Consider the following 19,424-nt stretch of genomic DNA (forward strand, 5'->3'; position numbering starts at 1 on the left):
TTATAATATAGTTACAATTCTAAGTGGTACATATATAATACTTTTCTTAAGCAAATAATTAATCATAAATCCCTGCCAACACTCTGAATTCACTAAACTCACACCTTAAGCATTTCCGATCCTTATCGTTAGGACATTCCGAACCCCAATAATTTCCCCGCCCATGTTATTAGCCAATAGGTCGGTTGTAAACTCGCATATTTCAAGTGCCTGGCCATACATAACCGCATCAGCACACACGCAATCCATAACTGCCACCCTCGAATGGATTTTCCAGCCCAGCCCACCCTTCCGTGCTACCTTGTATTTCGTTATCAATAAAGCGAAATTTAGTTTTGATTTCGTGTTTGTTGTTGTTATTGAAATTCATTGAACCAATTTTAATATTTTATTTGTTGCAGCACGCACGCAGGACGCAGGACACCGAACTAACGGCATGTGCAACCCTTTATGTGTGGGTAAGTATTTGCATGCGTATGTTCATTTATACTCGAGTGTGTGCGGGCACGTGTATGTGTGACTATTTCCGGTGGACGCCATTGTCGTTGTTCTTCTTCTCTCTTGTATTTCCTTTTTTTTCTGTCATAATAGCGGCCTCTGTTTTTCCACTCTCCCCACCGTTTTTTCGCTCAGTGTAGGTATGTGTGTGCGTTGTTTCTTTTGGCTTTTGTTTTTGCCCTGTTTCGTTGTTGTTTTTGCGCAACGTAACCAAATTTGAATATTTTTTTTGTTTTGCGCCCAGCAAATGGATTTTTTTCCACAGATTTTCGATGCCTTTTTTCCTGGCCCTTGTGTCTCTCTTTAAGTTCAGTTCAAGGGTATATTGTATTTGAGGATGGTAATATATATTTTTGTCCGGTTTTGATCATGTCTGATTGTCCGTTGTGTCCGCAAAATACCATTCACTATCTGTATCTTAAAAACTACCATAGGAAGTAATTTTATATTTTTTTATAGGTCTGTGTTCTTATATCAGGTATTCGTTCATTACAAGAATATGTTGTACTTGATTAAATAACCCATGTCCGTTTGTCCGTTGGGATCGAAAACTATATCTCTGTATCTGTGATTTGCAAAGTACTAGACCAAAGATGTTTATATTTTACTACAAATTAATTTTCCTCGTATCAGTATCAGTTTATTTAAATAATATTTATTATGTTTATGTAATAATAGAGGTATGTATAATAGAGGTAATACACATAATACACATATATTTCCCAAAAAGGATATCAAACACTGGGTATTCCATAGTCGGTACTCTCACAGACGGACACCCTTCTTGTTTCACTCTTTATCTGTTTGTGTGTGAGTGAGTTTTGTGCTCGTATCGCTTTGTTCGCCTCGCTTATGATACCGTTATGATGTATTTTATTGCCACAACAAAACCAAAGCAACGCCACTGCCACTGCCCGTGCCCGTGCCCCGCCCACATTTCCAAGCCGCCTCCCGCAAAACGGAAACCGGCGACATTGTAAATTTTCTCTGGCCTTTTTTCCATACCCATTTTTTTTCCTCCTCACTCCAGGGCCATTATAGAAATTCTGTTATTCCTATTCGCTTTTTGTATATTTTTTCGGTTCCCTTTTTTTTTCTTTTTTTTCGTGGATCCATGGTCCGAGGTAGAGCCTTTTTGTAATTGTTGTTGTCTTTGTGATTTGATTTAATGTTGATAACAATAACAGCAAAAGCAACAGCAACGGCAAGCAAACAAATACATATATAAATAACCCCAAAACTTTAGGGAAAAATATTCCCAAAAATAAAAATAAACCATATATATTTGGGAATAAAAAAGGGAAAAAAAGAAAGGAGGAAACGCAAAACTTACTTTCCAGTTCATTGGGGCTGCAGAAGGGTTGACTTTTATAGTTCTGTCCTGATTCACTTTGATGGCCCTAATAACCGAAGCTTAATGAGCATAACAAGTGGCTTGTCGGCAAGGATTAAGCACCGCAGGACATACATTCGCAGGGTGTGTGTGTTTATTCTTCGCTTTCTTTTTCCTTTACAGCGGTGCGTGCTTTCTAAGTCAAGTAGTACATTTTTATTATTTATTATTTGACATTCAGCGGTTTCTCGTGTGGCTTACCTACAGTTTCTCGTAAACACGCAAATAGTTTGATTTACAAAAGTAAACAAAAAACCCAAGTTCTAAGCCTAATGAAATCTAGGTTTTCTAACGAAAGTTGGAAAATAAAAATGTCTTTAATCAATGTCAACGAGAGGCAGTTGATTTATTTTAAATGTAGTCTAGATATTAACATAGGTGGGAAAAAGGTTCATGAAAGAGTCTTTTTGGTTTTGTTGAAGCGTTTATTTAATACTAATATTTTTTCCTTGCCTTCCCCGGGTATTTATTTATTTATAACATATTAAATATTAACTATTAATGGGTTTAATATTAACTTCTGATCTTTAAAATTAAACCCTTAATTGTATTATTTGATATCTAAGTTTCTCCTTCTTTCTAAATACTGAAAAGTACAATCTTAGTGATAGAATTTTCCCCAACACATTGTAAACTCTTAAGGACCCTTTACTTTCCTTAAAAAGCACCCAAAACTTTTAAGTCGCAAATCCCCTTTGTACAAAAATCCCATAAAATCAGCTAATTTAACGAATTGAGCGCACATGGGTTAAGGGCGCCTTAAAGCAGCCGCAATTCACATCCTGCTGCATTTTACTAAAAAAAAAACAAAAAAGGAAAAACGGAGAAAAGAGTGGGGTAAGAGAGAGACTCATTTGTTACTGTGTGTGTGTTTGTGTTTGTGTGTGCAACAAAGCAGTAGACAATGCGTAAGGATGCCCGAAAAGGATATGCGAGAGACTCCATGCACAGACAGCCGAGAGACAGACAGCACACGCACACATACATTTAAAATTATGCAAATTTTATTACGCAAACTGCTGCGTCCGTCGCTCCACCTCCCGGTGCTCCTCCCTGACTACTTGCCTGCCTTCGTCCTTGCTGCAGGAAGCCCGAGTCTTACACTCACAGTCGGCGGGGGTGCGCGCCAGCAAAAAAGGACCTTACACCCGGAGAGTCAGAATGCAATAAGCAATTGCAGGACACTCACTATACACAGTGCAGGATCAAGGCAAATGGGCAGTGGGGTTAAGGGGGACAACAACAAAGCCTGCTTCTGGCTTTTTCCCTTTTTTTTGTGCCTTTAAATGAAGAGCAAAGCTTTCATTACGGGCAACAATGTTTAAATTATTGAGCACAAGCCAAAGCAGAAGCAGAGCTCCAACTAAAAGCAAAGCAAACCTAGAGCGAGTAGGGAATAAAGGCAAGAATTCGCTCAAGTACACAGAGATAAATAATAGGTAGAAGTTTAGAAAACTATTTGGATCTTTGATATTAATAGCTTAGAAAAATATCGAACTCAATTTTCGATAAGTTTGCATCAAAGTTATGATTCCGGCATCCTGCAATTAATAAGTTCTTGGCCATTATTTAGCATTAGTTGTATTCCATTTTTTGATGAAATTTATATATAAATTTCAAACAGTTTCTTATTCTTCTCCGTGTACCAAGCAAATGCACTTATTGTCTGAAAAGTAACGCAGTCAGCGTGAAAATCGTCAAGGCGGCTTTTCGTTCCGTTTAGTTTTCCCTCTCATCGTTGTTGCTGTTACTTTCTGCTGTTGTTGTTGTTTTTGTCGAGCTACCGCTGTAAAAAATTACCAAACGGAAATGCGCCTACAAGGCCGACGCTTGCCCAAAGGAGTTTTTCCGATGTTTCACAGCGAAGAAGGAGCAAGCAGCAGGAGAGCAGCAGCGCGCCAAGCGTATCCTGCGAATCCTGCGGAGCGGAGCTTCCGACAAACCGACTAACCCAAAAATCAAATCGCTTAGCAAGCGCGCCAAACATTTTGTGAGAGGAAAACCGGAGAAAAACCGAAGAAAATCGTAGGAAATCGTGTAGGAAATCCAAAAGTCACTAAGAGAACGGCGGCGCCAAAAGCCGGTGGAGCAGGCAGTGTCGCCATCTATCGGCCATCGCCGCATGATAGCAGCCATTTTGTTTATTGTCGTCCCGCTTGCACTCGTGCGGTGGCCATAGCCTCATCTCGCTCCTTCCAGCCACCTGCTCACTGCGTCTGCGCTGCGCTCTGGCAACGCCCACTCTCTGAGCGGCGAGCATGCGCACTGGAAGCGGCAGAGCGCAAACGACGGGCAACGCCCACAGGACAGACGGCGGTGCGAGGGAGATGGCCATAGCCGGTGCCGGTACTTCCAGTCCACTGGAAGTCTCCGAAGAGCACAAGAGCTACTCACTCTCTCGCTCTTGCTGCCTCGCAGAGCGAGTGAGAGCTCTGCGATTTTCAACATTTTCAAAGCTTTTGCAAATGTGTTGGTTTTGTTCCATTTGAAAGAAGCGCCAAAAAAACAAAGTGTTTCCCTAAGTATTGAAATTTATGAAAGTTGAAATATAAAAAGTTTATAAAATAGTCAGGGTTTCTATGCACTTCTTAACGAATACTTGATAAAAGAAGAGTCTTAAGATTCCAACAATTTTAAGTTTGTAGGAGAACCCGAAACCTTTTTACGTTTTTTGTGTTTTTTTTCATATAAATAATAGTAAGGTTCAAGAAGAACCTTTACGTTTGCTCGATTTCTTTCATAACAGGTTTCTGTAAAGTTTTCTTTTACAGCAATCCATTTTCTTACGAAATATAAAATATATTATAAAAAATGCGGAAAACTAATTAAGAGTACTTACCTTAACTACCAGTTAAGGAAAGATTATTAAAAACTTCGTTTTCCTCGTTTCAAAACCCCCATTTTAATGGTAATCTGTAATCCAGCTTATATCACCGCCAAAATAAACTAATCCGGTGGCTCAACAAAGCTAATATAATTAGCATGTGTCTGCCCGATTTAATGAGCACTTTGCATGCCAATGGAAAAGTGACGAGTAGCTGAGCATAAAAAATAATAATGAGAAATGCCCGCGATCAGCTGGCCAAGTAACTGTACTCTCTTTGCATCAGCTGTCGATCATTGGGCTCCCGCTCTCTCGCACTGGGGCTCCACACTCTCGCCGCCTCACTTCCGCTCGCGTCTTATGCAAATTAACGAGTATTTTTCACTCTCGACCGCCGCTTATTATTCATTATTTGTTTGTTTTAATTTAATACATTTTTGCGCGCAATGTTGCTGCTGGCTAAGAAGCCGCCAGAAGAATTAACATAAAAATGCATTGAGCGACTTTTACTTTCAAGGTGATCATGTGTCTGGTAACATAGAAGCAGCAGAAAGAAACATAAGAAACGGCTGCGTCATTTTATAATTACCAGAGAAGAACCGGGGGAAAACAGGAGCTGGGAAACGGGGAGAAAACGAGCGTTAAGGATCCCTTCCCCTTGATCTAGGCAGGTGCAAGGGCCATGTCCTTTAGCCGTGGCATATCAATAAACCACTTAGAGGCCGAGCGAGCGAGAGAGAGATCCTTATCGCTGATCCTTCCCGGCGATCCGTTACATTTTCAATTTCGCCGACGTTACACGCTAATGAAACGCTGTGAACTTGACCGTGGCTATCTTGGCCAAGAGATCTCTTGTCTATCTCTGTGGATTCGTGGACTCCGTGGACTCTGCGTGGACTCGTCCATTAATAAAAATCCCCTACCCTCTACTCTCCTCTCTGGCAGGGCCCTTCCTCCCTTAAAACGCTCCAGTAAACCTGCACATTGCACTCGGGGGTTCACGCTCTTCGCTCCAAAAGTGATCCGGTTATGATACGCTTCTCTGCATATCCATTTCCCGGCATCCACAAAAGCCAGCTATTATTACACAGGAACAATAAGAAAAGTTAAGTTTTAAGCTTTAATTGATCATAATTCAAAGTCAGCTTGGGTTTAGACTAAGGATACTTTTGGGCTATATCATTCAGATTAATTAGGACGTTAATTTTTAACAAACTACTTTATAAATTACTACAAAGAATGAAGTCAACATTAATTTTTTGTTTCTGTGTATTAGCTTCCATATCCAACTCCAAAAAGTCAGTGCTCACTGCAGCGTGCCATGGATGCCACTCGAAATGGCCCAGAATAAAATAGCCAGGTCTGAAAAGCCAAGAGCTAATGGATAATGGAGTTGTAGGCGAGCTGGGAGAATGTCAGACTTGCAGATAAGGAAAGTTATTTAATTAAAGCTGAGCCAGATTTGTGCCAATCTCGAGACATGCACGGTGCTTGAACCGAAATAAAGAGAATTTTTCTTTTAAATTAAAAAGTTTGCTTTGAAAAAGTCTCCACATTTTGGAATATTTAAAACTTTATTTTAATTCAGAAACCCAACAAAATACAGACTTCGGAAAATATCGTATAAGCAAAACAGAAGTGACATCCGCTTGTTTCTTTTGAGTTCCGAAGCCATTCTCTTTCCTAATTTCACTTCCCAGGCAGGCAGCGAAAAATCATAATAAATTCAGCAGACAAAATCTCATTTTCTAAGAATTATTCACTCGAATCCATTACTCATTTCCCCCTCATCCGCCAGAGACTGTCGGGCGAGTGCAGCTGGCTGAAGACTGCAAGACGTGACAGCGAGCGCGAGTACCAAACTTCGGATCTCAGGACCCCAAAACAGATCCCAAATTTCAGATCCAAAACGCACCCACGACGACTCAGAATGGAGTGCAGAGAAACCCTCTGACACTGGCACTGGCAGAGTGTGATACGTATGAACTGCCGGTATTATAATCCGCAAGACATGTGTGAATTTGCCGCCCTATCGCCGAGTTGAGATCTCTTCTTCAACTCGTTCACCTTCCCCCGCTAACTGGGAACCCAATTCAAAGCTCTCTCGCCGCGATTTCCCACAGTCGATCAACATGAAATGAAAGATATGATGGGATATTTGACAGTTACGTGATTTCTTTCTCGGCTCGCATTGGGGCCTGACGATGTTCGCCAAGATGTTGCTACTTTTTCAGTCTTTTGATTTTCAGATATTATTATTCACGCAGTTCCAGGTGGCGCCACCCGGGGATTTAGTGAGTTCACAAACCCGAAAATCACAATCCCAACGAGCTCCACTCGCCAAGGACATGCGTGAATTGGGAGTCCTTTCCGCCTTGGATAAAAAACATCAAAGCACTTGTGGAGTTTCAAGGGGAGTTTTTCAGGATTCAGTCAGCTTCGATTGCTTTCCGGGGGCGGACGCAACGGAGCGTTGGCTTTAACGGTGGCAAGGGGATGTTTCTCAAATATTTTTGAATATTTTTTGGATTTCATTATTAAACTTTATTATTTTAATAGTAGAATTTGTCATGCAATGTATTTGATTTCGTTTATTAATTCACAGATTATCTATACATAATAATAATATATATAAATGATAAGATGTTTTTCCTGACTGCCCAAATTGTAATTACATTTATTGTATAACTTACATACACCCTCCTCATAATTGGCTTTTAAGCAAATAATATTTACCCGATTACGGACCCAGATACATTAAGATCACGAATGTTACAACTTGAATTACCACTTCAATAAGTTTATAATAATTAATGAGGTGTAATTAAATTAACCACATCACTTGATAAGCCTTCTGGGTGATGGATTAAAGTAAATAAATTATAATAATAAATAATCAGAGTCGACAACAACAATAGCCACAGCTCAAACTCCAGCAACGGGAAATTGCAATTTACAACAGGCAACCAAAAACAACAAAGCCATCAACAATGTGAATAAAAACAAAAAACATAAAAAAAGATGTGTAAAAAATAAAACTGCACAAACAATTTTCAGTTGAGCGGCCATGTAGAAATTTGCAATGGTGGCCAGACAACTGCGACTGCGGATGTTGTTGTTGTTGTTACTGCTATTGTTGTTGTAATTGTTGTTGCCTTTGTTGTTGAAACGTATCAGGCACACCATGAACAAAAGCAACAACATCAACAGCAAGTCAGTATGGCAACATAATGAACTTACACGCAATGGGAAGCTCAACAGATGCAGCACTCGCCTCGCCCCATCATAATTATTTCAATAAAAACTACAGCTAAAATAATAATAATTACAAAAGAATAAAAGTCTGAAACAAATGAACTGCCCATAAAACCCCAAGCAATCATCGAAAAACATCCAACAAGCCATTGAAAAATTCCAATGCAGAGAGGGAAAACAGTTGAACAATTAATCAATTAAGAACATTGCGCTTAATGTATTACGCCTCAGAAAAGAATACCTTATTCTTATTTTAACTGAAAGATAGTCAATATTAAATGATTAAATAATTAAATTTTTATATTGTATTGAGCAGTTAAAAGTTAAGTTAATTTTTAATTTTCCTAGTTCAAATTGACCCCTTTGAATTCTGCCTGAGAAAAGATTTCATCATGCATTCTCGCACTCTTACACACACACTCACGGATGACATGTTGACAATGATGGCCGGAAGTGTTGCAGTCCCCAAAATGGCGGCAGCACTCCATCCAGCACACTCTCACACAGCACACCCGCTGACGCATCAGATGCTGATTATTTTGTTGTTGCATGTCACTCAAATCAGAGATTTGGTTTGCCGCTTGGCTTAATTATCGTTATTATCTTCGCCGACTGGCTCTCCTCAGAATTGGCCAATGCAGCGGGAAAATCGCCGCCAAACACGCGATGTCAAATGTAGGATTTTCGAGGGAAATTGCATTCTTTGCTGGTGCAGCAACCTTCATACATATTTATGGCCTCAACGCGCTTTTGTTGTATTTGCTGTTGTGCACAATAACAGCCATTATTTATTATATATATACATATATATAGTGCACTTAATTTCCTGCCCTTGTTTGCCCAGCAAATACTGCCCCTGGGGGGCTTCATCATCCACATCGCCGGAGCTCTCTGCGTGCCAGCCACTAAAATTAAATTATTTTAGTTCATAATTTTAAATTATAAAATTCAACTTGTACCCGGTTGTGGGTGCTGAGTGAGCCCGAGCACGGCAACCTGGCTTGGGATCGCCCTGCGGCATCTCCATCTCATCGTCGTTGCTTGTGCTCTGCTCCAAATGCAATTTGGAAATTTTAGAAAATATTTAGAAAATTAACGCAAAGTTGTGGAAACCTTGTTGTTGAGTCTCTGTCTGCTAGATAGCATACAGCAAACTTTGTCCAAAAATATTATGCAAATTCTTTTTGAAGCGGACAGGGGGTCCAGCAGTTGATTAGATTCCATTTTTGGGGAAATGGAAAATTAGCTAGCGAAATGTGGCGAGTCTTTAAAAAAAGATTAAATTTGTCCTTGGTTTTATGGGTTTTTCAAAACGATTTCTAGAGAATTTCCTGGTGAGCATGTAAAAGTGATTTTTAAAATATTCTCTAATAACAATTTCCCTATAACTAATCTTTTAGTAACAATAAATAAATAAATTACTCTGCTGTCGTATTAATTAGCTACCAATTGGCTGTAAATCTTTGCTAACCATTTAACCCTTTGTGGTTTTCTCAGTCTTATAGTCAGAGGACCAAAAACCTTTAAATCAAATTACCAGCTAACAAGAGGTTTTCTTGTCCCTGGGTTCAAGGGTTCAAGGAATGCAAATTTCGCTGGTCAGCCAGCAGGAATGTCGTCCCTTTTTCGCAACGGACACATGCCAGAAATGTCTTGCAAGACGGAAGTTTGATTTGCTAATGAACTAGAGGAAAGGATGTTACGAAATGGCCTTAGGTGTATCCTGTACGAAGTGTTCTATTGGCCAGAAAATTGCATTTGATTCGATGTCCCTTTTGGGGCCACATGGCATGTCCTCCTGCATGCCAGGCACGTTTTGCGTGCCTATCAATTCAAGGAAATTCAGGGAAACTCAAGGAAACTCACAGGGGGGAAATGCGAAGGACAACGGAGTCGGAGTGTTTGCCTTTTGACTTCGGCTCGTGTGGTTCTCGCTCACTTGTTGCATGTGCTAGAAGGACGAAGGACTAACTGCGGCAGCCTGGGGCCGATGTTTAAATTAAATTTCTGCGGCGACGATTTCAATGAAGTGTTTCAGATAATGGCTTCATAATCCCCAAACCCAACTCTCCTCTGGACCTGGCCATTTCATTTGCATGCCATTGCCATAATTTTGGCTCATATATTTACTCAGCCATTTGACTCAATAATAAGCTTGATTGTTTATACTAGGGATGGCTCTCTGTCTGCCTTTGGGTTGCTGCTTTCCCCCTAGAAAGCTTTTTATTAAATTACAGAAGCGCCTGCCAAAATTTATTGCGAATTTTTCATAGAGCAAACCTTTTTAGATGCCTTAGAGATGCCAAGGAAGCCACCCAATATTATTCAAATTCATAAATTTCATATTTATTTTTAGAACTGTTTTTTTTTAAGTAAGAATAGCCTTATAAAACTATAAATATTTTTAAAGCAACGCTTTACAAGTAAATAAATCATTTAAAATATAAGAATTCTTTGCATCAATATTTATCAATATTTTTAAATGAAAATTTGATATTATTTGTAGGGTCGGAAATGACTGCTGATTGTAAGCTTCTGACTATAATTTTAATGCCTTTTTTGAGTCGATATATACCAATATTTGTATATGAAAATTTTGTCTAATAATCACCTTTTCGATGTAATCTTCATTCTAAAATAAGGTTAACTAGACAGCACTGAGCACCCTCCTTATTTTTGACCTGCTGCTGTCTGCCTTTGTTTTTTTGAAGTAGGAAACATTGTGAAAGTGCAAGGCGAAAAAGGAAAAAAAAACTGCGAAGAAGAAATAACATGGGGAACTTAAGTAAACATTAATTTACATAACTTCTGTGCAAATGACGAGGCTTGGAGGAAGGGGCCCAGGGAGCAGGGCTGGGCGGGGCCCGGCGAAAGCCGGATCCGGATCCGGATCCCAAGTCCGGACGTGGGCGTCAGCGCTCTTGTAGCCCGGCGTTATTAAAAAATTTAAAGCATGTTCTGCGGCGCAGCGTAGTCCTGAGTTCTGAGAGGACTTGAGGGGGTCCTGGCAATATGGCTCCTGCTTAGTTGTCACTGTCTGTGGCACTTGGCCCGGGCTGTTTGTGTTTGTGATCGACGGCACAGAGACAGAGACAGAGAGAGACTCCACCTAAATATATATATTTTTTTTGTGGGCGTCGTCTTGGTCCTTCTTTCATATCCTTGTAGCGGCAAACGGCGCTGGTGTGTCGGAGAGAAGTGCCAGCGTCTGTTTTCAATGTTGCCAGAAGTCGCTTCTTTTATGTAGCCACTTGGTGAAGGCCCAGAGATGGAGTAAAGACGGAGACTGAACACCTAAGGGAAGCTTAAGACCCCAGGAAAAATGCTCTACAATATATAGGAGAATAAAGCTACTAAGAAAAAGGGATTAAATTATATAATTGAATTATATATTTGATGTTCTAAAAGAATATATTTTAATCAAAAATTATATAATACCAGCTATTGTTTGCAAGACTATTATTTTGTAGAATCTTTGGTTTTTAAATGGTTTTTCCATTACATAAACTTCACGAACAATATTTCTGGCACATTTTGAATGAAAAATATGATATTTACTATTTCGATATATGAAGAATCTTAATAAAAAATATTATATAAATATATTTAATTCATCAAAATCCGTCTTGCAAACACGGAAAATACCCTGCCAAAGAATTAATCAAGCGAGTTACAATGACAGCGCATATTATTTTCTTCGCTTATGTCCTCGCCACACTTCAGAAAAGGACACCCCAATGGCAGTCCCTGCCTCATACCCACCCCCAAGTGCACCCCCCTTTGCACCCAACTCCCACCCCCTTTCCGGCTTTGCCAATGCCGCACAGCTTAGCGAAATTGTTTGCGAAAATACAACACAATATTCAAGAATAATGATGACATTGTTGACTCCAGTACCCGGCGCGAGTCATAAAAAAAAAGAAAGAACGAAAAAAAAGATATATTCAATGAGAGTTGGGGAACCGCAAGGACATCTTCCGCAGGATTAAACGCCCTAAACGCCCCGCTTTAGACATTGCAACGCCCCAACTGGCTCAGGGAGAGAGTCCTTTTGCCGGAAAGAGACAGGACGCGCGCGAAAAAAAGCAAACATGATTACCATATTGTATGATATGAGGCTATATCTGAGCCCGGCTATAACCGGAAGCAGGACTCCTCTGCTAAGAAAGGCAAACAAAGACTGGAAATATAAATTGAAATGAATTGAAGTTATGGCATTAGACAGTTTTGGCAATAATCAGACGTTGATGTGTCCCCATTAGCATTTAGAGTATGTGTTTTTTTCTTACGAAGTGTCCTCAGAAGGATATTTATATTAGAAAATTAAATTCCTTAAGCGAATATTAAGTGTCTCTTTAATTGTAGGAATATGTTTCATTTGGGAATAAAATTCCTTTCTATTCCATAAATTAAGATATCCCGCTTTGGTTTAGTGGTCCTAAGACCCGAAATTAAAGCATATTTATTATATACAGACTGGATATAAAAACTAATCATTAACCCTAGAGAAGAGATGAAAGGACAGAGTACTAAGACTACCAGCTGAGCTCCTCGGGTAATCCTCCTGGATATTCCCCCGTCAGGCAGGCGGTGCAATATCCACCCTTCAGGGGATTCACATGGGTCTTGTTCATCTGCACGGCCTTCACCAGTCCCTCCACACTGAGGTAGGCCAGACTGTCGGCTCCCACATGATCCGCCAGCTGGTCCGCATTCAGTTTGTTGGCTATTAGCTCCTCTCGCGTTGGGATATTGATGCCCATGTAGCAGGGATACTGCAGCGGAGGACTGGCTATGCGGATGTGCACTTCCGTTGCACCTGCATCTCTCAGAAGCTTGATAATCGGGCCAATGGTGTTTCCTCTGACTATAGAATCGTCCACCAAGACTATCCTCTTCCCCTCGACATTCTGGGCCAGGGCGCCAAACTTCTTGGCCACTCCCAGCTGGCGCAATCTCGTCGAGGGCTGGATAAATGTGCGGCCCACATAGCGATTCTTGCACAGAACCTCACCGAAGGGCAGACCCGACTCCCGGGCATAACCATGAGCGGCGGCTGTGCCAGATTCCGGCACTGAGCTCACTAAATCGGCGTCCAGCGGGGATTCCCGGGCCAACTGACGGCCACACTGAAGGCGGGCGGAGTAAACCATCTGACCCTCAAACATGGAGTCGCTGCGGGCAAAGTACACGTACTCGAAGATGCAGAAGGCCATCTTCTTGTAGTCCGGACGCTCCACAATGTCCACGGTGCGGTAGCCATTCCTTGACAGCTCGATGATCTCGCCGGGCTCCACTTCGCGGACATAGCGCGCACCGATGGAGAGGAAGCCGCAGCTCTCGCTGCTCACCACCCAACCCTCGGCCAGTTGGTCATCGATTTTCGCATGACCCGCATCCACGGGCACGATCTTGCCCAGACACAGAGGCCTATTGCCATAGGAATCCCTCACAGCGTAAATCTTGTCCTTGTGCATCACCACCAGGGAGTAGGAGAGTGGGGCCAGGGTCATGAAATGCCTGATCCTCGCCGGCCAATTGGGTCCATCGTGCTCGGACACATCCTCGGGGGCACAGCACAGGGACTGGGCGATCAGCTCGCTGTCACTGTGCGTGGACAAACCCACTCCTCGCTCCAGGACCTCGCGCCTCAGGGACTCACAGTTTACCAGCTCCCCATTGTGGGCAATGGCCAGAGCTCCATGGGCAGTGTGGACCACAAAGGGCTGGCAGTTGACCACCTCGGAGGCGGCCGCCGTGGAGTAGCGAGTGTGACCGATACCCAGGTTGCCCTTCAGCTTCCTGATGGCTTCGTCGTTGAACAAATTGTTGATCATGCCCATGCCCTTGTGCACGCTGAAGTTCTTGGAACACTTGCCCAAGCTGGTCACTATGCCCGCCGATTCTTGTCCACGATGCTGCAGTGCCACCAATCCCAGGCAGATCATCTGGGCTATGTCCAGCTGCGAATGGGAAAAATCTCAATTAGCAACAGGGGTTTACGTGTAATTGGTATAACTTATTATATATATTGTCAAGGCAATAATATTATAAAGAAAAATTGATTTCCTAGTGCTCTCCTAGATCATCGATCCCCAAAGTATATGACGATGACTTTGGTAAAAACCACAGATAACGAAATCTCTTTTTCAACCAGAATTCTCCGGGCTACACTTTCCTGTTATTTTCCATTTCATTACAGAGCCGGCATTATGGCAATAAAAATATCAACAACAGAGATTACAACAGCGGATCGCTTCGAATTAATTGACGTCACCGCAATCTCTGGCCATTGGCCACAGAATCATCAAACATAAGTCGATCAATAGAAGGTGGAGGTGGAAACCTTCAGAGCTTACCATTGACCCACTTTCAAGAGATTTGCATAGGTCGGACGTCTGACATGGCATAGAAAATGGGAATTCAAATGGATTCCAATGATCTGCATTTGACAGGCTCAATGATCATCGATCGAAGTGATCAGTGCAGTGATTTGGTTATCTTTTGTTTGTCGAGAATGAGTTGGGTAATATTTGCAGGCTCTGGTAAATGATTGTGATCTTGGAAGCTTAGATTGACTAAGATTATTCTATAAATAATTATAGTTTTGTAATGTCTGAGACGCACATGTGTCACTATGTCACTACGTAGTCATTTTTGTTCTATCTTTTTTAAATTTAAACTGCAATTCCATGACTAAAATAAGAAGCAATATAAACTTGAATGCCCACCTGTGTTGGATAATCCCCGCAGGCTATGGCTCCAAAGACGCCACACTCGCAGGTCATGCCCGTGGCATCCACTCCTTTGGGCTGTTCGGACTTGTAGATCTTGTCGGGAAATACTTTGGGCACCAAATCCTTTTTCCGCTGGCAACACAACTCATCTGAGGCAGACAAAATATAGATATAGGCATAATTAGTCCTGGAAATCACAACTAATTACTTGTATAATTAAGGCTTACCTTTCGTGAGTTTGTCACAGCAATTTCCCAGCTCACTTTGCGCCATTTTTTCACCTTATTTATGCTTTTGAGTATCTATTTTCTTGTATGTGAGTGTGGTGGCACACCACCTTTTGTGGGAATTGAGTTGAGCGAAGGATTGAGACACTGTTTGCACACTTTGCACGAGATCGCTGGCTCACTCGATCACTTGATCACTTTTATTGGAATCAGAATCAGAATCGGAATCGGAATCGGAGTCGTTCACGTCTGCATTGATTGAATGCCAGCGGAATTATGAATGTTCATGTTACAGCCGCGCCTAATTAAACCTCCGATCATCATCATCATCGTCATCATCGCACATATATGGCACACATACTTGAATATATAAAGACGTACTTATCAGTTGAAGTCGGGGGGAAATGCAGGCGAGGCGGCTGATCAGAGGGTTGGGGACCGAGCACAACCGCATCCAGAAACGCATTCCTGGTAGAATTTGATACCCCCGCAGACTCTTTTATTATTATTATTACTGTATGCCCAATGTGCCAAATAAACACTGGATCTCATATATTCTCACGTTCGGCTTTCGATCGTCACGAGGATTCAATGACCGCATTATGTCGCGTTGTCTACGCTTCAAATCACACAAATCACGCATCCAATTCGACATTGATCTCGAAAGGAGCACTGAGAGAAAATAGATTTGGGGTCTAAATTTAAGGGTTTAAAATAAACAAAAATTTAACGGTTTAGCTTTGCATCTATTTTCTCTACCCAAGAGTTTTCAATAAATTTTATTTTACTTTCCTACATGTTGTAAATATTATTTCTCCCTCTGTATGCTCGCATTTAATCATTCCCGATCTCGCCTAATCAGCTAAAGCGTCGGCACATGCATTTCAAGATCAAAGTTTAATTATTTTTGTTAAGGGACCCCCTCGGAGACAAAAAGATCTTCCTGAAAGTTATATAAAATGTTCTGTCCTGTTATTCCTTTAAGTTGCACATTGGTTTATACATTGTTGCTTATCTGGTGTGGAAAATGCGTTCATTGACGCATTTTAGAAGCGCTTTCCATACACTTTTCGCGTAAACAATCAACAGATTAAATTATGTTTTTCTTTTGCAATATTAAATGGGCTGTGCTATCGCGAAAAATATGGCAATTTCCAGGCCCCCAATGGAGTGGCGAGGGTTGATCGATCACACGATTGCCGATCGTAAACAATAAACAAATTCCAGCTCCCGTCGCTAACTAATCACTTGTGCTAATTATAGTTTATAAACAACTTGTTTATAATGCTCTCGGAAAAGCTGAGCCATGTGATCAGCTCAACTGATTTTCGGATTTAGCACTGATTTAGATTTGGATTTTGATTTCGATTCCGATTTCGCACCTCATCTGATGCAATCGCAGCAACCGCAGGCATAAGCGTCTGCTGCGGTTTGTCTACCTGATAAGTTACTTCAATATATATATATATTATATATTAAATGTTAAACCCTACAATATAGTTTATAACACCGATCGGGGCAATTGCTGAGCCGCACTGAGGTGCCCAGACAACACACCGCCGTTTTTATGAACATATTGTATAAGATCGTCGCGTCTGGAAGGTTTTAATTGTTTTTTGAACTATTTTTATAATTATTTGAGTTGTTTAATAATAGGCTAAAATACAAATTAAATTTATAACGTTGCTAAAAATTATTTTGAATGAATCATTAGGGACTTAATTTCTGCAAAATGTATTTATATTTATTTTAAATATTTTTATGCTGTGTCTGACATACTTTGGAAATGATTCTTTGGTTAAACTATTGTTTAATTTATTATTCTGTTGTATATTTATTTAAAGTTAAAAGTACTATTTTAAAACAAGAGCTATAGTAAGCTGAAATTATTTAATCCAAAGTATATTTATAAATTGAATATTTAATTTACCAAAGCTAAAGGGTGTATTTGGTGTATCAAATTCACAATTAAATCATATAGTTAGCACTTAATTTTTGCCAGTAATTCCCTATCAATTGTCACGAGATCCCCTCACGAATCTAATATTTCTTTATCAAAACTTAAAGTTTCCATTTGGGATCGTGACGAGTCACAGCAACAACATCCAGCAGCGCTGCCCTTTAACAAAGTGATAACCCCATATAGGTAGAGCCCCCCATCATTACCTTTTATTATCAGTATTTTTCGGGAAAAACAACAAACAATCAAACAAACAAACGAAATACAAAAGGAACTAGGCAAAGAAACGGCGAAAACTGAGATAATCAGATGCGGCATACATATAATGTGGAAATGAGCATGACTTGGAATGGGATGGGAGAATGGGGTGAGCATCTGGGGGGAGAGATTGGGTGTGTTCTGTGGTGTCCAAGAAAAATGACCAAACCGAAAATCGCTGTCAGGAGAGGGGCTTGGGTCGGGTGTTCCGGCAGTGCGAGACATGTGTAACCACTTGAATTTCATTTGGCGAAAAGCTTTATCGAAAATTATGCGAATGTTGGTTGACTTTTGGCCAAGCGCCACCAAACTGGCCAAGCGGCTGCTACTGCTCCGCAGGAGACTCCAACCATCCCCAACCGCTCCTTCAGGAATCATCGGAAAAATAGATCTAGAATGTTGCGCATACACATTGAGAAAAGGTGACGAAGGGACGCGGAAAAAAATAGAAGATATTTGTTAAGCCAGGAAAATTTAACAAAAAATTTAAAGGAAAAGTAGTTTAATTTTTGAAAGTAAATTTTATAAAAGTATTTAAAAAATGTATATACATTTTTCTAAAATAAATCCTTAGTTTTATTATCAAAAAAGCTTAGATAAAAATTACTAGGCTTCTACGTTCATTTACCTTTTTTCTTATATTTACGTCCTTGCAGGGTATTGTATTTAAGGTCAGAAGCTTTAAACTCTTGAAGGAGTCATTTCCGACCCTATAAACCATATATATTTTTGATCAGCATCAACAGGCGAATCTTTCTAGCTATCTAGGAAAGAAATTAAATTTTTGAAAATTTTTCCTAAAATGTTTAACAGGTTTTTGCATTGTTGACATATTGAAAAATTGACAAAAATTTAAATATGTTAAAAATTTAATTATGGTATGCAGATTTGTTAAGCTATTAAAAACTAGCACAGAACAGTTTTCCGAATCGAAATTAATGCATTTTTGGCTTTGTTTTGAGATTTTTCTTATAGAAAAATCATCATATAAATATCGACCTATAGAATGTGAATATTTATACCTTTTTAGGGTATTTTACGTTCTGTCAGAGGCTTGAAACGCAGTGATGGAATCATTTCCGACCTTATAAACCGAATATATCCTTGATCAGCATCAACAGGCGAATCTTTCTAGGCATCTAAAAATGCAACAAAAATGTTGAAATTTTTTTTAAAAATTTTGTAGCAGGATTTTGCATTGTTGAAAGTTTGAAAAATTGACAAAAATTTAAATATGTTAAAATTTTAATTAAGGTAAGCAGATTTGTTAAGCTATTAAAAACTAGCACAGAACAGCTTTCCGAATAGAATTTAATGTTTTTTTGGCTTAGTTATGAGTTTTTTAATCTTTGGGTTATTGAACAAATTGTTAAATAAATATAAAAGTATATATAGATTAAAACAATGCGAAAAATAGATCTTAGTTATGGACTTAATCCTTTTTTGAGTGTAAATTGCAAGGGCATATAAACTTTGGCTCCTGAAAGTACGTTTCCTTCCTTGTTTCATTATAAGCCCTAAATATTATTTTCAGTGTAACTAGCTAACTGCTTAGAAGGCTGATAAAAATCCAGCACACACTCACAGCTCACAGCTAAGCAAACAGATAATAAAGAGGAAAATGATGCTTCAGCGAGTGAGTTTCCTGAAGGGGATGGAGATGGGGACCTTTCGCATATGTGAGTGCCACACCCCCCGCTGCTGCTGCTGCTGCTCCTCCTCCTCCGCCATCTCTAGAGCGGCTCGGCTGCTGCTCCTGGACGTTGGTCCACGGACCGTCTGCCTCATGCATAATTCAGCAGAATTCTGAATGATTATTCTTTATGGGACTGTTTATTTCTTTTGACCATTTATTTCAAGTTGCCTCCGTGGCGGCAGCATCGGCGCTCCCCTGGCCCTTTTTCATTATTTTTATACAGTTTCCAGTTGCTTGCGCTCGAAATGATTTTGACCAACGGTGACGCAAAAATCATCAAATGGTCCTCGTTCTCGTTCTCGTTCTGGTCCTCGATTGTGTGTGCTATCTATTGAACCAAAAAGCGTTAAACCCACCCACTCAGCCAACTTATATCCCACCACCACCACCACCACCCTGGAGAAGGACAGCATCCTGGATGGACATCATCCTTTGGCCACCACACATGGCCTGGCTGTGGCTCCGCCTCCTTTTTTTTTGCGGAAAGTAGCCAAGGGCTTTCCTCCGTTTGCTCTCAACGCATCATTTCATTTTATTTTATGCTTTTTCCCCAAAAGTGACCAGCAAATGGTAACC

General features: G+C 40.4%; 2 protein-coding genes across 7 annotated transcripts in view; one reads left to right on the top strand and one right to left on the bottom strand.

Moving 5' to 3' along the window:
- Positions 1 to 400: 400 nt before the first annotated feature.
- Positions 401 to 19,424, top strand: part of tow (target of wingless repressor) — a 54,044-nt gene continuing 35,020 nt past the window's right edge. For both annotated transcript variants that reach the window (XM_086825880.1, XM_086825890.1), the window contains exon 1: positions 401 to 458. The gene's annotated coding sequence lies outside the window, so the exon portion shown is untranslated. The remainder of the gene's footprint in view (positions 459 to 19,424) is intronic.
- On the bottom strand, positions 12,394 to 16,471 carry Prat2 (Phosphoribosylamidotransferase 2). Of its 5 annotated transcripts, none has more exons than XM_086825872.1 (4): positions 16,428 to 16,471; positions 14,935 to 15,294; positions 14,702 to 14,856; positions 12,394 to 13,933 (listed from the first exon to the last, which is right to left on the bottom strand). In XM_086825872.1, the coding sequence occupies exons 2-4, from the start codon at positions 14,978 to 14,980 to the stop codon at positions 12,506 to 12,508; spliced, it is 1,629 nt and encodes a 542-aa protein (XP_086681998.1). In that variant the 5' UTR covers positions 14,981 to 15,294; positions 16,428 to 16,471; the 3' UTR covers positions 12,394 to 12,505. The 5 variants fall into 5 exon arrangements, with proteins under 5 accessions (XP_086681998.1, XP_086681999.1, XP_086682000.1 ...); XM_086825873.1 differs by having other exon boundaries at positions 16,386 to 16,471; XM_086825874.1 differs by having other exon boundaries at positions 16,317 to 16,471.

Source organism: Drosophila serrata, unplaced genomic scaffold (genome assembly GCF_035046125.1).
Source record: "Drosophila serrata isolate PLE 108 unplaced genomic scaffold, ASM3504612v1 contig_116, whole genome shotgun sequence".
NCBI classification, from domain to species: domain Eukaryota; kingdom Metazoa; phylum Arthropoda; class Insecta; order Diptera; family Drosophilidae; genus Drosophila; species Drosophila serrata.

Coding starts and splice junctions, on each gene's coding strand:
- Prat2 (XM_086825872.1), bottom strand. CDS start 14,980: ATGGCGCAAAGTGAGCTGGGAAATTGCTGTGACAAACTCACGAAAG. Junction 14,857..14,934: donor CTGTGACAAACTCACGAAAG/GTAAGCCTTAAT, acceptor TGTCTGCCTCAG/ATGAGTTGTGTTGCCAGCGG. Junction 13,934..14,701: donor GCGGGGATTATCCAACACAG/GTGGGCATTCAA, acceptor TCCCATTCGCAG/CTGGACATAGCCCAGATGAT.